Raw genomic sequence first — 17,701 nt, forward strand, 5'->3', positions numbered from 1 at the left:
CAGTCGCGTGTGCGGTGGATAACATGTAGACCAGTTGGTCTACCTGACTGGGAGAGGCCATCGCTGAAACCCATGAAAGTGTCTTCATCAGTCATCATGCTTCCAGTCAGGCTCCAGTGGGTGAGTCCATCTGCACATACAGATATGTTACAGAGGGTTTTCTATGAGATCTTTATTCACGATTAGCTATTCACCTTTCACTCCGTGGAACCTGTTCTAAGCCATTAGAGAATACAAGAATATGGGGGAACAACAGTACAGGTTCCAAACAAGAGAATACAAGAATATGGGGGAACAACAGTACAGGTTCCAAACAAGTTCTGTTCCTACACTGGCGACGTAATGAATTTCCGCATGAATCGGAATTAACTCTTTAAAAATTCATAAATATTATTCAAAAAGTCCAAAGGTATTGTATTTTGTTTAATGGTGGAGGATACAATGCACTCCGGTGGCAGCGTTAGGTGTAGCTGGACTGTTCAATAATGCTTCCATACAGGAGCACTCAGACATCTCACATGGATAAAGGATATCTGTGCTCTGGTTTGGCCCACATAAGGCTGTAAGTTGTTTCAGCTAACTTTTCTCTTCTCTGCTTGGGTATCCACCCTGCGCTCTGTCGCGGGTCGCTGGCTGGACGCCGGTGTGTCGGATGGGTGTCGCCTGCTCCGGCGGGGGACCCTGCCCTGGGCTTGGTGGGCCGTTAGGGAGGAGGGATGGGCTGCACTGGCTCCCCCCACCACCGCCCGCCCGCCCTCCCCGGGCTGGCTGGGTAGGGGCCGTGGCCCTGGGGTGGCGCCCGCGCGGCATCTCCGTTCGTCTACGTGGCTGTCTAATTTTTGGTGGGGCTCGCGTGCGGCTGGATGTGATTGAGCGCTGTCAGGTGGGGGGCCCCGGTGCCTGGATTGGCGATGGGACGGGGTGGGGTCGGTTGCGATGGGCTTACACTCACAAGGGATTCACACGATTACTGGTTTCTAGATCACAGAGCTGATTTGTGTACAATCCACCCCTCCCAATCAATTATGGGGTGGTGTGGCTCAGTGGTAGAGTAGTTGTCCCCCAACCCAGAGGTTGTAGGTTCGATTCTCCACCCTGATGAACTCGTCTAAGTGTCCTTGAGCAAGTTGCTCCTGGTGCTGTGTCACCAGTAGGTGGATGGCGAGATAGTGTAAAGCGCTTTGAGGGCCTTGAAAGGTGGAAAGGCACCATACAAGTATAACACCATAGGCAACGTAACCCGAATTTCCGCGTGAATCGGAATTAACCCTTTAAGTAACCCTAAATATCAAAATAACTTTCCGAAAAGTCCAATGAAATTTTGCTTAATGTTGGAGGATACACCGACCTCTCTGGTGGCAGCGTTGGCTCTGGCTGGACTGTCGCCTAGTAAGACTAAAGAGCAGACTCAGACGTCTGACATGGATAAAGGATAGCTGCGCTTTGGTTTGGCCAACATAAGGCTAAAATTTGCTTCAGCTAATATATGTTTGTGTATGCATTTGTAATTAAGTTTACTGTTACAGTTTGTAGAGTTATGTGTGAGTGATTTGCTATGAGAATTGTAAACACGTTAGCATTCCTAGCATTTAAGATAGCGGACTTCTGTTAGGAAAATTAGGCAAATTTAATCTACTAAATTTACATATTGATCGGACTACATTGACGTTTCAACAACTGTTTTGTGTCAAGTGTTTTATTGTTAAAATGCATGTCGTTTTGAACATAAGTGTACATGTGTGTTGCAGCTTTACAAATTGTCAAAAGGGAAAAAATTAGGGTTGTTCCGATCATGTTTTTTTGCTCCCGATCCCGATCCGATCCCGATCGTTTTAGTTTGAGTATCTGCTGATCCCGATATTTCCCGATCTGATTGCTTTTTTTTTTGCTCCCGATTCAATTGCAATCATTCCCGATAATTTTTCCCGATCATATACATTTTGGCGATGCATTAAGAAAAAAATGAATAAAACTCGAATATATACAGTCAACATACAGTACACAAGTACTGTATTTGTTTATTACGACAATAAATCCTCAAGATGGCATTTACATTATTAACATTCTTTCTGTGAGAGGGATCCACGGATAGAACGGCTTGTGACTTTGTATATTGTGACTAAATATTGCCATCTAGTGTATTTGTTGAGCTTTCAGTAAATGATACTGCAGCCATTCAACCCAAATGCATGATGGGAAGTAGACCCATGACTGTGCAAAGTGCTACCAATGGATATATCTTCTCTGCGTTGGGAAATAACATTAGGTGCTAAGAAAAAAATCAATTGCTACCTTGCTTCCCCACATTGCTTCCCATGATATTTCTAATCGTAGGGAAAGGGATTGTAAGGCTTTAGCCTATTCAAAAAAAGGCTCCAAAGGCTGCCAAAATGCACTCTATACATTTTACGCTGCCTTTTATCTCTCTAAATGGGTCAAACGGCGCCATTACAGATTGAGCGCGACAATGCGTGAGTGGGTCGTGCAACGCATGCCTTAACTGTGTTAAATATTTAACGTGATACATTTTTAAAAAATTAATTACCGCCGTTATCGGTACCTTCTGTAACGTTAAATGCATTTAGAAAACGATTTCATTAAAAAATATACAGTATATATATTTAAAAAAGGCATGGCCGATATTTTTTTGCAGATTCTGATACTTTGAAAATGACGTGATCGGACATGATCCATCGGGACATCTCTAGAAAAAAATCACAAGTGCTTTGTTTGCTATCTGTCAAGCTGATCAACTTCGCGTTTAGTTAGGATAGAACATGTCATGTTAATAAAGTATAGTAAAAAATAAGATACTGTGATGCATAATTAGGTACTGGTTGTGCGACCAAAAAAAAAAAAAACTGGAGACAAAATGGCGGTTAAGACTCTAGCATCGTAAAGTCGAATTTGTGTAAGTCGAGTACATTCTAACCCAGGGACTACCTGTATACCTGATTTGAAATAATGGATATGAGTCTTGTTAATGCAGTCGCCTTAAAATGCAATGAAATCATTTTACAATAATTGAATTTGGTTGCATTAATGTTTTGGGCTATTTGAAGTAGCAGAATAGATTTTTAAATCGATCAAAATGCTGTTCTCAAGCCACAACATACGAGAGTGAGAACACATCGGATTGGATGATGTTTCTCATTGTGATGACCATGACATACCTTGCGTAATGGCCATGTGGTTGAGGCGCCGCAGGGCGAGAGGAGCAAAGGGGCTGCGGAGCAGAGCCAAGGCATATGCACACAGGGCAGTTGTATAAGGGTCATCAGCGGAGTAAGTATTGGTTTCCAGGAAGTCCTTAGCTTTGGACACAGCCAACTTCTCTTCCTGGACCACACAAGCATGACATATTTTGTTTGGTACACAGATTTTCATTTATACAGTATGTCTACATCAATGGTATGTTTATGATAAAACTACTAACCATTGATCAACATTTTACAGTATTTAGTCATTGATTTTTCAGCAAGGTAAGAAAATTATTAACACACTACAAAAATTGTATCTTTGTTGATTGAACATTGTGTATCAAACATCAGGTGAACATGTCCCACACACACACTCACAACTTCTGTGTGGGTGCGGTTATTGAATCTTTTCCTCCCTCCTGCAATAAGTTGAACATTGACTTTCATCTTTAGCAGATGTGACCTTTCCTCTAAAATGTAAGAGATCACAGGCCAATGCAAGTGCACAACTCATCTTTTCATGAAGTAAAACAGGAACGGGAAGGAGCTTTTATTTAAATTCCTTGCATTTTTTAAAATCGATTGTAAAAAAGAAATAAAAACACAAATATAAGGAAGGGTTCAGGATGTATGAAACCAAGGCAGGGTCAATGTGTTCAACTAACTGGAGAGCAAAAGTTTTCATAAGAATTATGGTGGAACCCATCACATTTCACTGTGTGAATTTAAAAGATGAACTCATACATCAGGGATAATATTTGTATGTACAGTTGATATCAATCAAAACATTTCCCACCACAGGCCATAACTTGTGCAACTGAAATAATGTGTTTTAACTGTGCATAACATGTTATTTCTGGAAACTGGCTATTCAGAACTAAACAAAGAGTGCCTCTGATGTTTAGAAATTGTAGTAGGCTTTTCTAGTATAATGTATATACAGTACAGTATATATATATGGGATGTCCCGATCCGTTCACGTGATCGGAAATCGGGCCGATCGCGCCATTGTTCAGAGGATCGGAATCAAGTGAAAAGGATTGGGTTTTTAATTTCTAAAATATATTTGTTTTGATGCTTCATGCTCGTACAGCCTGTCACTTCCCTCCTGCTAGCTAAGCAGTGCGTCCAAATTAGTTTTTTTTCTTGGTAACCAACTGGTGTTTGGTGCTTAAGTTAACAATGATTGACAGGTTTGTAGCTTTCTAGCTATCTTGCAAGAAAAGGCTCCGTAGATCAAAGGCGCAAATGTTTCAATCATCGTTTAGTTTGTTACACACCAGTCTGTGGCAACTCATTCAAGTGAGAGGCTGTTCTCGGCAGCGTGAGCGTCAAAGCGTGAGTGAATTTGAGTGGACTTATTCACTGAGGCATTTCATAAAGACAAGTATTTTTTTACGTTATTCTTGTTCAAAATGAATTCACATTTTGTGGTTAGCACGTCCACCTCACAGTTCTCTCCCCTTACATTTTGTGTTGGTGCACCTGAAAAATAAGTGGAGAGCATTAGCAATATATATCGCATTGTTATTTTTTCCAATAACTTTAAGGCCTCATTATATATAAATATATATACACAGTATATATATATATATATATATATATATATATATATATATATATATATATATATTAGGGCTGTCAAAATTATCGCGTTAGCGGGTAGTAATTGAATTTTTAAATTAATCACGTTAAAATATTTAACGCATTTAAGGCATGCGCGGAACGACCCAATCACGCATTGCCGCGAACAGACTACAATGGAGCCGTTTTAAGTATATTGAGAGCTAAGAGGCAGCGACAAGCGAGTGGAGTGAACACAGGCATTCATTGGAGCCGCGCTATGTATTGGTATAAGCTTTGGCATCTTTTCCACAACAATTAGAATTATTGTGGCGAGCGACGTGGGGAAGAATGACAGGAGATGATCTTTTTCTTAACACCCTGTATTGTACACAACGCAGAGAAGATATACCATTTGCAGCCACCATTGACAGTCAAGGTTGCCCAACTTCCCATCATGCATTTGGGTATCAGTATACAGTATCATTTAGTGAAAGCACAACAAAAATAATATCCCTATGTCTCTAAAAAAATGAATGTTCACAAAAAGAAAAGCGCTCAATGCAAAGAGAACTGGCGTTCCCAATCAGAATAGCTATGCAAAATAATACTCAGACTTTGGTCAAACTCTATTCAAACATTTCGTTTAGCTCAACAAATACACTAGATCAGGGGTTCCCAACCTATTCCACTAAGGCACACTGTGGGTGCAGGATTTCATTCTTACCAAACAAGATGACAACACTTTTTCCCCAATCTGGTGTTTTACAAGTGCAATCAGTTGATTGCAGTCAGGTGTGGCTTGTTTTAGCAGAAGCCTCATTGGTTCAACTGTCTCTGCTGGATCGGCTGGAACAAAAACCAGGACCCACAGTGTGCCTTGAGGACTGGGTTGAAAACCCCTGCACTAGATGGCAATATTTAGTCACAATATACAAACTATCAAAATTACTTCAACTTGTACTCACATTTATCTTTTAGGAATTACAAGTCTTTCTATCCATGGATCGCTTTCACATAAAGAATGTTTATAATGTTAATGCCATCTTGTGGCTTTATTGTTATAATAAACAAATACAGTACTTATGTACAGTACGTTGAATGTATACATCCGTCTTGTCCAGAGGTTGCGCTGGACTTTTTCGTTGTCTGTCATTTTGACTGACAGTGTCATAAAAATCCGGTCATAATCTATTTTTACCAGTCACATTTTAAAAATGATAATAATGACATATTCAATAGTATTTAGTTTTCATTCATTTTTAATTAATATTCTGCCCGAACAAGCTTAACAAGAGGCAAACAGACAGCGGAGTGCACCAATCAGCGATGGGCAGACGTGCCGTTAGCAAAGCGACGAGGGCAGGACGAGGGACTTGCGCGCGGAAGTAAACATACGAGGAGAACGAGTTTATTCAACATGGCTAGCGTGAGACAGACTGTTGTCAATGACTCGTGTCGATGTGTTTTAGCTCATTTAAAACTGAATTTACCACGGATTGGAACATATTCTCGGCTCTCCCGTTCGCCATCCGTGTTGTTGTAGAGACGACTTTCGGCGCGCAAGAGTGACGTTGCTCGTGAAGAACACGTCACGCAAATAAACAAATCTGATTTGTCGATTGATTTTATACCTTCTCGAGAGGCTGTGTCCCAGACTTTTCTCTCAGTGTTTGAAAAATACAGGGAGAACAGTCTGGCCGTGCCAGGCAAACACTCAGTTGCCTTGACATTTTTCCGAGTAAGGCCAACGACGTCATGCATCAAGAGAGACAATAGCTAAGTAATATGCTCACTCGCCACCCTGTGGTCTGGGGTGTGAATTGCAACCTGTCAAAATGACGGATGGACTTCAGTTTTTTCCGTCACCGTTTTAAAAAAAACGGTCAACGATGGAAAATATTCGGTTAACGCGACCCATGGTCTTGTCTTATATTTCTATTCCAACAATAATTTACAGAAAAATATGGCATATTTTAGAGATGGTTTGAATTGCGATTAATTCCGATTAATTTTTAAGCTGTGATTAACTCGATTAAAAAATGTAATCGTTTGACAGCCCTAACATATATATATATATATATATATATATATATATATATATACATATAGCAACAAAAATATGTAATAAGTAACAGGTAACAGAAATACAATGGCACTGCCAAAAGATGCAAAAATATATATGTTTTATACTCTGCCACACTCCTGGAAACAGCGGAAGAGGAATTACTGTAAAAAGTACAGTACGGTAGAGGTTAGATTTTGTGCCCGAACCCGAACCCGACCCGACCCGACATTCGGGTCGGGTTGGGCCCACAATTTAAGCATTCACGTTCGGGTCAGGTCGGGTCGGGCCGCCATGCCGGACTAATAAATTATTTAAAAAAAAATAAATAAATTAAAAAAAATGGAGAGCATGCTCTCTGTATTGCGCTTTTGCTTGTGCGTGTGCACGAACGCCGTGGCGCCGGCCGCTTTTTCTTCTTGTCCTCCCGCTGCACGGCCGAGGCGCCGCCCTCTCCTGTTCCCTCTCCTTGTCAGAGAGGCGCGTCCATGTGAGAACAATATCCCACACACTCAGAAATATGTTTAACAAACTTTCCCAGCGTTATTTCGTTGTGTGAATGCTTTGATAATTCTCAAAAAAATATGTAGATTATTTAAACATTAAGAAAACTTGCGTTTTTTTCTGCCAACTCGAAGAAATGAAAATAAATTGCTGCTGCTGCGTTTTTTCCGCGTCACTCAAAAAAAAAAAAAAAAAAAAAAAAAAAAAAAAAAAAAAAAAAATCGAGTTTTTCGGGCTCGGGCCTGCAAATCTAGTTAAGTGATCGAGCTCGGGCCGGGTCGGACCTCAATACCAGCGGGCCGTGTCGGGTCGGGCTGGATTTTTTAGGCCCGAACTAGGCTCTACAGTACGGGTAGTCCCCGGGTTACAACACACACGACCACTTGGTCTCCAGTTTTTGTCCTGACAGAAGCCCGATGGTTTTGTGCCAAAGAGTAAGAGGCAATCCAGAAAGACTACTGTGGAGTCCATGCTAAAAGAATTGATTTGAAAGGAATGTACGTAAATTGTCCTTCACGGGACTAAAATGTCTCCACGCAATATCTGTAGATGTTTTGACGCGTTGAAAAACATTATCAGATTTGCAGCTCTGACTTTAAGCGTAACAAATGTGAGTGGGCTGCCTGCCAGCACATCCTTCCCTACAGCTATCAGTGATATACTCTCACAGCTGGTGGAATAGCACCTCTTGTTGTCCTTGACTCCAAGAAATAAAATGAAACCCATAAAATCAGCACTACATCCGATGTAGCAAACAGGAAAGGTTTTTTGTTTTTACAAGACTTGTGAAAGACATTTAATGCTGTTTAGTAATTCAAACCAATGGAAAAAACCCAACTGCTGTGGGATTTAACAAAGGGCATAATAATCGATTAATTCATTGCTATGAAATCTTTCGACTGTGTGAAATTGATCGTTGGTAGAAGTGGTGCACTACTTGCTGACACCAGTAGAAGTGCTGTTGATATATTACCTCTAGTTTGCACAAAAGCATTATTTATTAAACAAGACAGATGACAACACAAATGTTGATTGGATAACAACAAGAAAAAAAAATTTCTTTCTTTTTCTCATGTGCAAAAGTAAAAAAATATATATATACAAATATAAATTAATTCCATTCATTCAGAACATCAATTATAAAAATGCGATGGTTCATTTTCCATATAATCAACATGGAGTTACATGCTTAATCTGTTTGCACTTACATCATCTGATATCCCCGTCTCTAAGAGTGCTGCCACCAGATAAGCTGTCAGAGAGATCTTCCCATGGATCCCACCCTGTAGATGGAAGACGACGTTCATTTTCATCACTTAATTCCATATGGCAAAGACTTTCAAATTGTTCATCTATCCATTTTCTGAGGAATTTTTCCTAATCTGGTCATCTAAAACCTATCCCAACTGACTATCGGCAAGAGACAGGGGTGGGGGGCACTGGATTGGTCATCAGTCAATTGGGGGACTCATCCTGTTCAACTCGCATAAAAAAAAAAAAAAAAAAAAAAAAATCGAATGTTGCTTCACCCCACTAATCACATCTCCTATTGACTCACCTTCCCTCTTTTTCCTCAGTTGTCAGGCCCCCCACTGGTGCCCACGGGTAAATATAATTAGCTAACGATAGCACCACTATGTTCATAGGTAGTGTAGGCGTTTATTAATGATGAAAAAAATAATCTTGTTGTTTGTTCTTCTCCTCTTCTGTCTGCTTCCTTCCTTTCTGTCCCCCCCAACCGCTTCCAGTTCGCTACTTTTTCCTAATACAGTGGTACCTCGACTTACGATCGCTTCGACACACGATCTTTTCGACATCCGACGTAAAATTTGACTCGCCATTTGTTTCTACATCCGACGAAATGCTCGCAATGCGACGATTTATGACAGCGTTGCAATTTCATTGTTTTCCTGCAAAACAGACGGCGGATTAGTGAGAGAAATCAACATGGGTTCCAAGAATGTTAAAGCAGGTGGTGAAAAAAGAAAAAGCATGATGGTTACCGTTGAAATGAAGATGGAATGATGGAAAAATATGAGCGTAGGGTGCACGTCCGTGAACTGCTTGACAATACTCCACAATACTTGCACCAAGTAATGCGTGAATCCCATCAGACATGTGATAGTCCTGCAGACGAGTGGAAATGCAGCGCAGGAGCCGCCCCAGCCAATCGTGGGGGGTAGGGGGGCGCACGTTATCACCTCGGGGTCCAGGGTGGTCCCCCGGACCATCCGGGCCCTCATCAACCGGGCTTCAGGAATGGGGTCAGGGGACGCGCCACCACCCCCAAGGCCTCCATTTATTATTCATTATAACTAGAGATGTCCCGATCGATCGGGTCTGATCACGTCATTTTCAAAGTATCGGAATGGGCGGAATCGGCAAAAATATATCTGACATGCCTTTTTTTAATATATATATATTTTTTAATCAAATCGTTTTCTAATTGTATTTAACGTTACAGACATAATGTGTTACACTCTTCCAGAGTCTTTAGTTTAAGCTTAAGGTAGGGTTATCAAATTTATCGCGTTAACGGCGAGAATTAATATTTTTTACATTTATCACGTTAACGGAATTAACACATGCGCTGCACGACCCACTCACGCATTGTCGCATTCAATTTAAAATGGCGCCATTTTACCCATACAGTATATAGAGCTAAAAGGCAGCATAAAATGAGTAGAGAGCATTTTGTTAGCCTTGGTAGCCTTTTTTAATTGGCTAAAGCCTTACAATCCCTCTCCCAACAATTAGAATAATCATGGGAAGAAATGTGGGGAAGAAAGGTAGTAGTTGAACATTTTATTAACACCTTATGTTATTTCCCAACGCAGAGAAGATATATCAATTGGTACCACGACACACAGTCATGGTTGCACTTCCCATCATGCATTTGGGCAGAAGTTAAATGGCTACAGTATCATTTACTGAAAGCTCAACAAATACACTAGATGGCAATATTTAGTCACAATATACAAAGTCACATTTATCCTAAGTCTTTCTATCCGTGGATCCCTCTCACAGAATGAATGGTAATAATGTAAATGCCATCTTGAGGATTTATTGCCATAACAAACAAATACATTACTTATGTACTGTATGTTGAATGTATATATTCGTCCGAGTTTTATTCATTTTTATCTTAATGCATTGCCAAAATGTATATGATCGGGAAAAATTATCGGGAATGATTGGAATTGAATCGGGAGCAAAAAAAGCAATCGGATCGGGAAATAACGGGATCGGCAGATACTCAAACTAAGACGATCGGGATCGGATCGGGAGCAAAAAAAATATGATCGGAACAACCCTAATTATAACTGTTAGACCGTAAGGACAATCAGCTTCCTATTTTTCGTGTCTAAGCAGCTGAACAGAACAGGTTAAAAAAAAAAAAATCAAGCGTGCAAAACCCAAGCCTGATTTGGGAGTGTTTTAAAACCGTGCATTTCTATCGATTTCCACTGTAGGCTGGCTTCAAAAATGAGAAATCCTCCATAGAGATGCGTTCTAAAACACCGATTTCACCATCAAAATTAAAATTTAAAGACTGGTACAAAATTTGAATTTGGACTGTATAGCGACATGAAGTCTTCATGACAACTTATGGGGCTGTGGATTTTTTGTACAAAAATTGTCAAGTTGTAGTCTTTCTTGTGAAAGAAGTGGCAACAGCCATTATTTTTCACTTTTTTGTTTCTTGCACATGTGAATCGTCTACACACAGTAGCTTTGTGAAGTAGTAACGATGTGCCCGCCAAAATAACTCATACATGGGTTTCACCAACAAGGATGGTAAGTGTCCTGAAACGTAGGAAGTAAGGAGCAAATGGATGACGGCTAACGCTATGGGTGATATTATGAAAAGTTAGTCCAGTTCTTTTTTTGCAGTCACTTGTTATAGCTGATAACATAATCAGATGTGTTTACTGTATTTTTCGGACTATAAGTCACAGTTTTTTTTTTCATAGTTTGGCTGAGGGTGCGACTTATACTCAGGAGTGACTTATGTGTGAAATTATTAACACATTATTGTATAATTTCATATGTTATTTTGGTGTTTTGGAGTGACACTGATGGTTTGGTAAACTTGTTAGCATGTTCTTTATGCCATAGTTATCTGAATAACTTAATAGCTATGGCCACGCTGGCGTTCTGCCTTTGGCAATGTGTGTTCAATTGTATTATTGACTTTTTTTATATTGAAATGCATGCTTTTAGTTTGTAGTGCTTTCACGCCCAAGTGGGGGCGCACTCGCACTTGTTTACGCGAAGAAAAGCGCTCACACCCCAGAAGAAGATGGACAGCTACGCAGCATCTGAGCGAGTTAGAGAGATAGAGAGAAAAACACAGCTGCGAACCTAGGTTCATTGTTTATGCTTGTAAAATATCTCTACAGAGGCAACGCCTGCATGTATCATCTTTTCTGTTGCTGTTGTGTGTTTTCCACCCGCGATTGGACACTTAAAGTCAGTTGTGTGGTTGTTTGAACGATGTGCTAATGCTAGCGAACGCATGCTAACCGTTTGTGTCATTGCTGTAATAGCGGCTCATTATCATTCATTTACGCTGATGCGAACCTGTTTAGTATCGAGGACGAAATTGATTTGTATTATTTCTATTTTTAGTTTCACTCTTCAAATGATGGTGCCATATTGACGGCTAAACTAAAGTCAGCAAATTATACGGACGTCCAGCATCGTCATTTGGGAGTTTAGCTCGCTGTATAGCCAGGACCGAGCCGTAGCGTCCTGGTGAGGACAGTACATTCGCATTTCGTTGTTCATGCATCATGTAACATTATCATAGTGTACACTTATTCAGCATGTTGTTCTCTATTTTATTTTTATTATAAATTGCCTTTCAAGATGACATCTGTTCAATGTGTTGGATTTTATCAAGTACATTTCCACAAAAATGCGACTTACCATAATTTCCCGAATATAACGCGCACTTTTTTCCCCCAAAATCAACTTGTAAAATCACGGTGCGCATTATAAACGGGTACATTGATGGAGACAGAAATATGTATATATTATATATATCTATATATAAACCGATTTTTTTTTTATTGACACGGCCACGTTGTGTTGAAGAAACGTATGCGGCGATCCGTTGCCGACCATTACGGTACGTGACGTCACCATTTTGTTTCGGTAATACTTCACTCTGATCGGCCGAATGATTTCGTCTGTGTTAAATTCTGCTTTTTTTCACTCTTCATAAAGCACAGAATTTAGTTTCTTGAACTCATTTGAGTCAACGTTTATTGCAGCTCCGCAACTCGGACCATAACAAACGTAACAACACAGACTTCCTGTGTGTGTCCGTCAGCTATATCTGTCCCTTGGGAAACTCAGATCCAAATAACAATAGTTCCTACTGTTACTGTTGTGTCGACAGCGATGAGCTCTCGCGGATTTCCGACTTACGTTCTCACTTTCATTTTACTGTATCAATCCATGGAAGAAACATTTATTCATCATGATGAAACGAGCAAGTTATACAGCAGCCTTTAAAAGAAAAGTCACATCTGTTTTGTTTTCTCTTAGATTCTGGTAAGTTGGAGAAGTTGTCAAATCATATTATTATCGTAAATATTGTCAGTTTATGGTAATGTTTTGAACCAACAATATGCTGTGCTTGTGCTGTGTTTCACCAGTCAGTAAAATGACATTTCTGTATCTGTACACGAGCTCTGTTTTCTTGTATTCTTCTATTTATTGGTGCTAAAATTAGGGTGCGCGTTATAAACCGGTACAATAATTTCCCCTAGATTTTACAAGTAAATGTGGGGTGCGCATGATACACGGGTGCACCTTATATTCGGTAAATTACGGTATACTCCGGTGCAACTTATATGTGTTTTTTTTCCTCTTAGTTGGGCATTTTATGACTGGTGTGACTTATACTCAGGTGCGAATTATAGTCCGAAAAATACGGTAATTAAATCTGTGTTGAGCAGAAGTGCGCCCTTCCTGTTTCTTCTTATATTGTAAGTCAAATGGCTCTCTGAACTTACTAAAACTTCAATGCAGACATCCACCTACCTGCAGGTCTTTGTTCAGAATCCGCCCCATAGCTGGGAAAGAACCGTCGTCTCGCTGGTGCCTGATGAGCCACGACTTGGGCGCTCGCAGCTCCTCAGGGTCAATAAAGATGAAACCCCGCGACTGGGCAAAGGACTTGAGCACGAAGGCTGTCAACCTGGAGGAAGATCAGATGGGGCGAGGGAGGTAAACAAGGGTCAGGAAGGGAGGAGAGGTATTAAAGATCCTTTTAAAAAATGGTGCTGGCAAATTCCCCAAAAATGCTCAACTGTCAAACTTCAAGTGCTTGAAAGCAAACACTTTTAGGTCCAAGTGTGAAGTTTGTCCAACAAGTCAGTCTTTCAAACTATCAGCAGAAGGAGGTATGTAAAAGATGTTATGAAAAGAAAAAAAAAGACTCTTGAGGATGTAAAACTCCACTTGGAACATTTAGTTATGTGCTTGATTGTAATAATTCATGAAACAGATTTTGTTGATTAAATTAAAATGCACCTCGATTTCGATCTATTGGTTATGAAAGCTGAATATTCTGATCGGATATTCACATCATATCACTCAGAACATGCACAGTACATCCCATTATATTCAAATGTTGATGGTAACAGTATTACATAATTCTTTTTAATGGTGAACAGTCTCAACACTGCTAACAGAAAAATGTTATTCATAATCCAGTCAAAGTGGTTGATGTCTTTAGACTGGGATAAAGGATAAGATTTTCCCAGGTCCGCATGATAACATTCCCCACTAGGCCCTGCCAATCAGGACTTTTATCTCAGACAACACCCATGTATGGTCTTCAAAAAGCCGTCATATTTACGCTTTGAAGTGTGCAATTGGCGATGGAAGGCCCGAGGAGGGGATTTGGATGTGGAAAGCGAGAAAACAGGCGAACGATGAGAGGTACTTCATAGCCAAAACACGAGAGAGTGAAGCTTCCTATCTTTCCAAACAAAGTCATATTTACACTTTTCCAGAATCTATCTCAGGGCAAATCAGTAGAAAACCTGGGACGTGTCCGTGGGTATCAAAAACACCCAGAGATGTTTCAGCTGTGCATTTTCGGTTATTTGTTTATGTCTCATCCAATGAGTGACATGTGGGCAGTATTGCTTTCATCAAGTCTAAGAGGTTGGTCTGGAAGTTGTGAACAAACATTTTGAAGCACATGACTTATTTTTTTTGTAGAAGTACAAAAATATGATGGAATTGTCAAGGAAGAAGCAGATAGCCCTGGACCCAAGAGCTTTGTTATGATAATACTTGGACAATGAGGGGAAATGTCATTTTATAATACTTTCCTTCCTTTTATTTATCATGAACTATATTTATCATTTTTGTAAAACCCTTAGAGGACCTTTCGAGTTTTTGTAAAAGGCTATAGAAATAAATTTAATTTTGATTTGAGGACCATGTCGATAAGCCGCCGTTCACCTACGATTAGGGTTGGGCATCAAGCATCGATGGGATCCAGGACTAACACTCCAATGCTCCTGGAACGGTTCGAATTTTTAAATTTCGGTTCCACATTTCGGTGCCCTGACCGCCAATAGGAAAAAAAAATAGATGCTGAACACCACGAAGAAGAAGCCACATTAAGTGTGTGCGCATTGCAACTTGATTTCAACCATGTACACGGCGCTCAAAAGTTTGGCTCAACTTCACAAGGACAAATCTAACCAGTCAGAACCGGGTAAGTAAAAACAATAAATTATGTCTGTCTTCTGATGCCCCCGCGACCCGACCCCAGATTAGGCAGTAGATGATGGATGGAATAGTATGAGAATAAGTCATATTATTACATCGGGGTAATGTAGCTATGTAAGCAGCTACGTACTTTCCGTAGCGCGTTGCCGCCTCTGTTAAAATCAACAGTATTAAAAGCATCTTTTGTTTTAGAATCTGTTGTGCAGCTTATTTAATGAACTCGTAGCAGTGAGTACATGCAGACATCACATAGCATCCTAGCCAGACTCATCTCTTCTTCTACACATTATATGTACACACTCGTACAGCACTACTCACTGGCCTAACTGGTATTGTTACAACATAAACATTGCATGTGTCTGTAAACACAACAGAATCGGTTTTACAAATTAGTAAACCTTATTATTTTGCCTCATCTACATGAAATTATAATAAATAGAAGAATTTATACTAATGCTTCGTCGTAGCTCCCAGCTAAGGTACAGTGCGTAGCGGCTCACAGCTACCTCACCCTTACGTAATATTGGCAACGTTTTAACGCTTTCTCATATTTATGCGTTCAAGCTTCATCTACATGCAGTGAACGTGTGTTCTCCACTTTAGGAGACACTATCTGTCCAGAACACTCACGCTTGCTGCCTGAGAAGGAAGATACTCTATAATAATTTCCCCAACAAAAACTGTTTCTGATTTTATACCGTACACGCTGCTAATCTGGACTGGGTTTTACAAGCTATTTTGTTTGTTTGTTTGTTTGTTTGATATTCTGCACCAGGTTAGCCCATTAGTGGGAGCTCAATAACATGTAAAAATGTCTGCAGTATAAGACACTAAAAAACATAGGTAAAAGAATATGTGTAAATGTTTTCTCCGTGAGCTTTTGAAAAATAAACATCTTTGTGAAAGTGCACTCATGTGGAAAGAAACTTCATCATATTCAAGTTCAAAGACTAATATTTATATGGCGGGAAACACTCTGGTGACTTGAAGTTCCGCTCTGAGACCCCCAGTTTGGCCAGATTTCAAAATTGTCCTATATGCATGTGTAATACATCATTGGAAAGTTTAAAATCTCAATTTTCTGGGGTAAGAAAAATTTTGAACAAGAGGGCATTAACAAAAAAAAAAAAAAAAAAAAGTTTTTAAACAGCAAAACCCTAACTGGAGGGGAGAGCATGCGAGAGCAGAATTAAAGACACCATGATTTTAACAAGATATTATCGCGTACTTGCCTTTTTTTCGATCCAAAAACTCTATGTAGGATGTATCACCGAGTGTCAAGACACAGATGAGAATGGCCACAGATGGAGTTTTGGCGGATTTTATGGGTGAAACATGGTAATATAACAAGGGTCGCAGAAATCAAGGAGTGGTCGAGATGTTCATTTTCATATATTTACACTTTTAAATGCCCCCCCCCCCCCAACACACACACAATTTTTTCTTTGTTTGGATCGATTATTTATCATCTAACATATCGGAGAAAATGCGACAGTAACAAAAAAAAAATAGGATTAAGCGATAGTTATGATGTAGATATTCGTGATTTTTTTACAGACACAATTTTTTTCATTGTAACAATTTGTTTAAAAGTTTAAAATATGCAAGTGAAAAAAAATGTTTTTTTTTCTTTTTTCTTTTAAACGAAATATTAAACATCAATTAATGATTCTAAGCTAAAAATGACAGACATTTTGAATCATAAATATAATTAATTACCATTGTTTTATGGCTGGTTTGAAACAAAAGCGGTTGCGCGACATCTGTAAACGGGGGTTTCCAGGGTAAAGGAGAAATTAAAAATAGTTCGGGGTGCAAGAGCAGAAACTTACTTAGAAACTCATAGTTAACTGAAAGTTCATATAATTTCAAAAATAATCGAGAAGAAATTAATATAAACTATGCATTTTTTTTTTTACCCCGCCTATTAAAAGAATCAGAATCGTTTGGAACCGGTACGAAACGTGGAATCGGAATCGTTCAAATTCAAACGATGCCCAACCCTACCTACGATTCAGATTTTGATTCCCTATTACAATTGGCAGAACCTCGCACACCATGCGAGTGGTTAGCCTGGTTCAATCACGTCGCTCTGTTTCCATTCATTTCAAGGATTTGCCTTGGAAAAGGAACAGCAAGGTTCATCGCTGCTTGCACCGTACAGCCACTGTTATTAGATCAGGTCACCTTTGCCCCCTTCTGTATTTTTTGTCACCTGGAAAATGTTAGCGCAAGTTAATACACATCTCAGCTGCTGGGTAACAAGCTTCATGTTGATGGATTCATATGGCATGGTGAAGGTTACCTACAGGAGCACCATCTGTGTCGTGCCCAAAACCCCCTGGGGGTGCTTGTTACATCCTCAGATCCTGTCAGTCATGAGGGGAAGAGGTCAAGCTTTTCCCTGGCGGTGAGCGACTCTATCCTCGTGGTGAGTTATTTATCCATGCTCTCGGCCAGGAAAATGGCATTTGGTGAAGTGGCTCCAGACAATGTATAACTCTGTCTCCAAGAGGAGGCGGGAGCAGCATGAGACCGCGCCATGTCATGGATAACATTCTTGACAGCTTTGCTTACCTCCAAGTACCAATTACGCAGTTTGTTTATG

At 40.0% G+C, this 17,701-nt stretch overlaps 1 protein-coding gene across 1 annotated transcript in view; it reads right to left on the reverse strand.

The window, feature by feature from the left end:
* The window catches only part of cpamd8 (C3 and PZP like alpha-2-macroglobulin domain containing 8), a 137,599-nt gene that overhangs the window by 31,522 nt on the left and 88,376 nt on the right, over positions 1–17,701 (reverse strand). The window contains exons 29-32 of the mRNA XM_057840543.1: positions 13,387–13,543; positions 8,541–8,615; positions 3,174–3,339; positions 44–130 (exon numbers count right to left, since the gene is read on the reverse strand). Of these exons, the coding sequence (XP_057696526.1) occupies positions 44–130; positions 3,174–3,339; positions 8,541–8,615; positions 13,387–13,543 (485 nt within the window). The remainder of the gene's footprint in view (positions 1–43; positions 131–3,173; positions 3,340–8,540; positions 8,616–13,386; positions 13,544–17,701) is intronic.

This window comes from Corythoichthys intestinalis, chromosome 7 (assembly GCF_030265065.1).
Source record: "Corythoichthys intestinalis isolate RoL2023-P3 chromosome 7, ASM3026506v1, whole genome shotgun sequence".
Classification (NCBI taxonomy): domain Eukaryota; kingdom Metazoa; phylum Chordata; class Actinopteri; order Syngnathiformes; family Syngnathidae; genus Corythoichthys; species Corythoichthys intestinalis.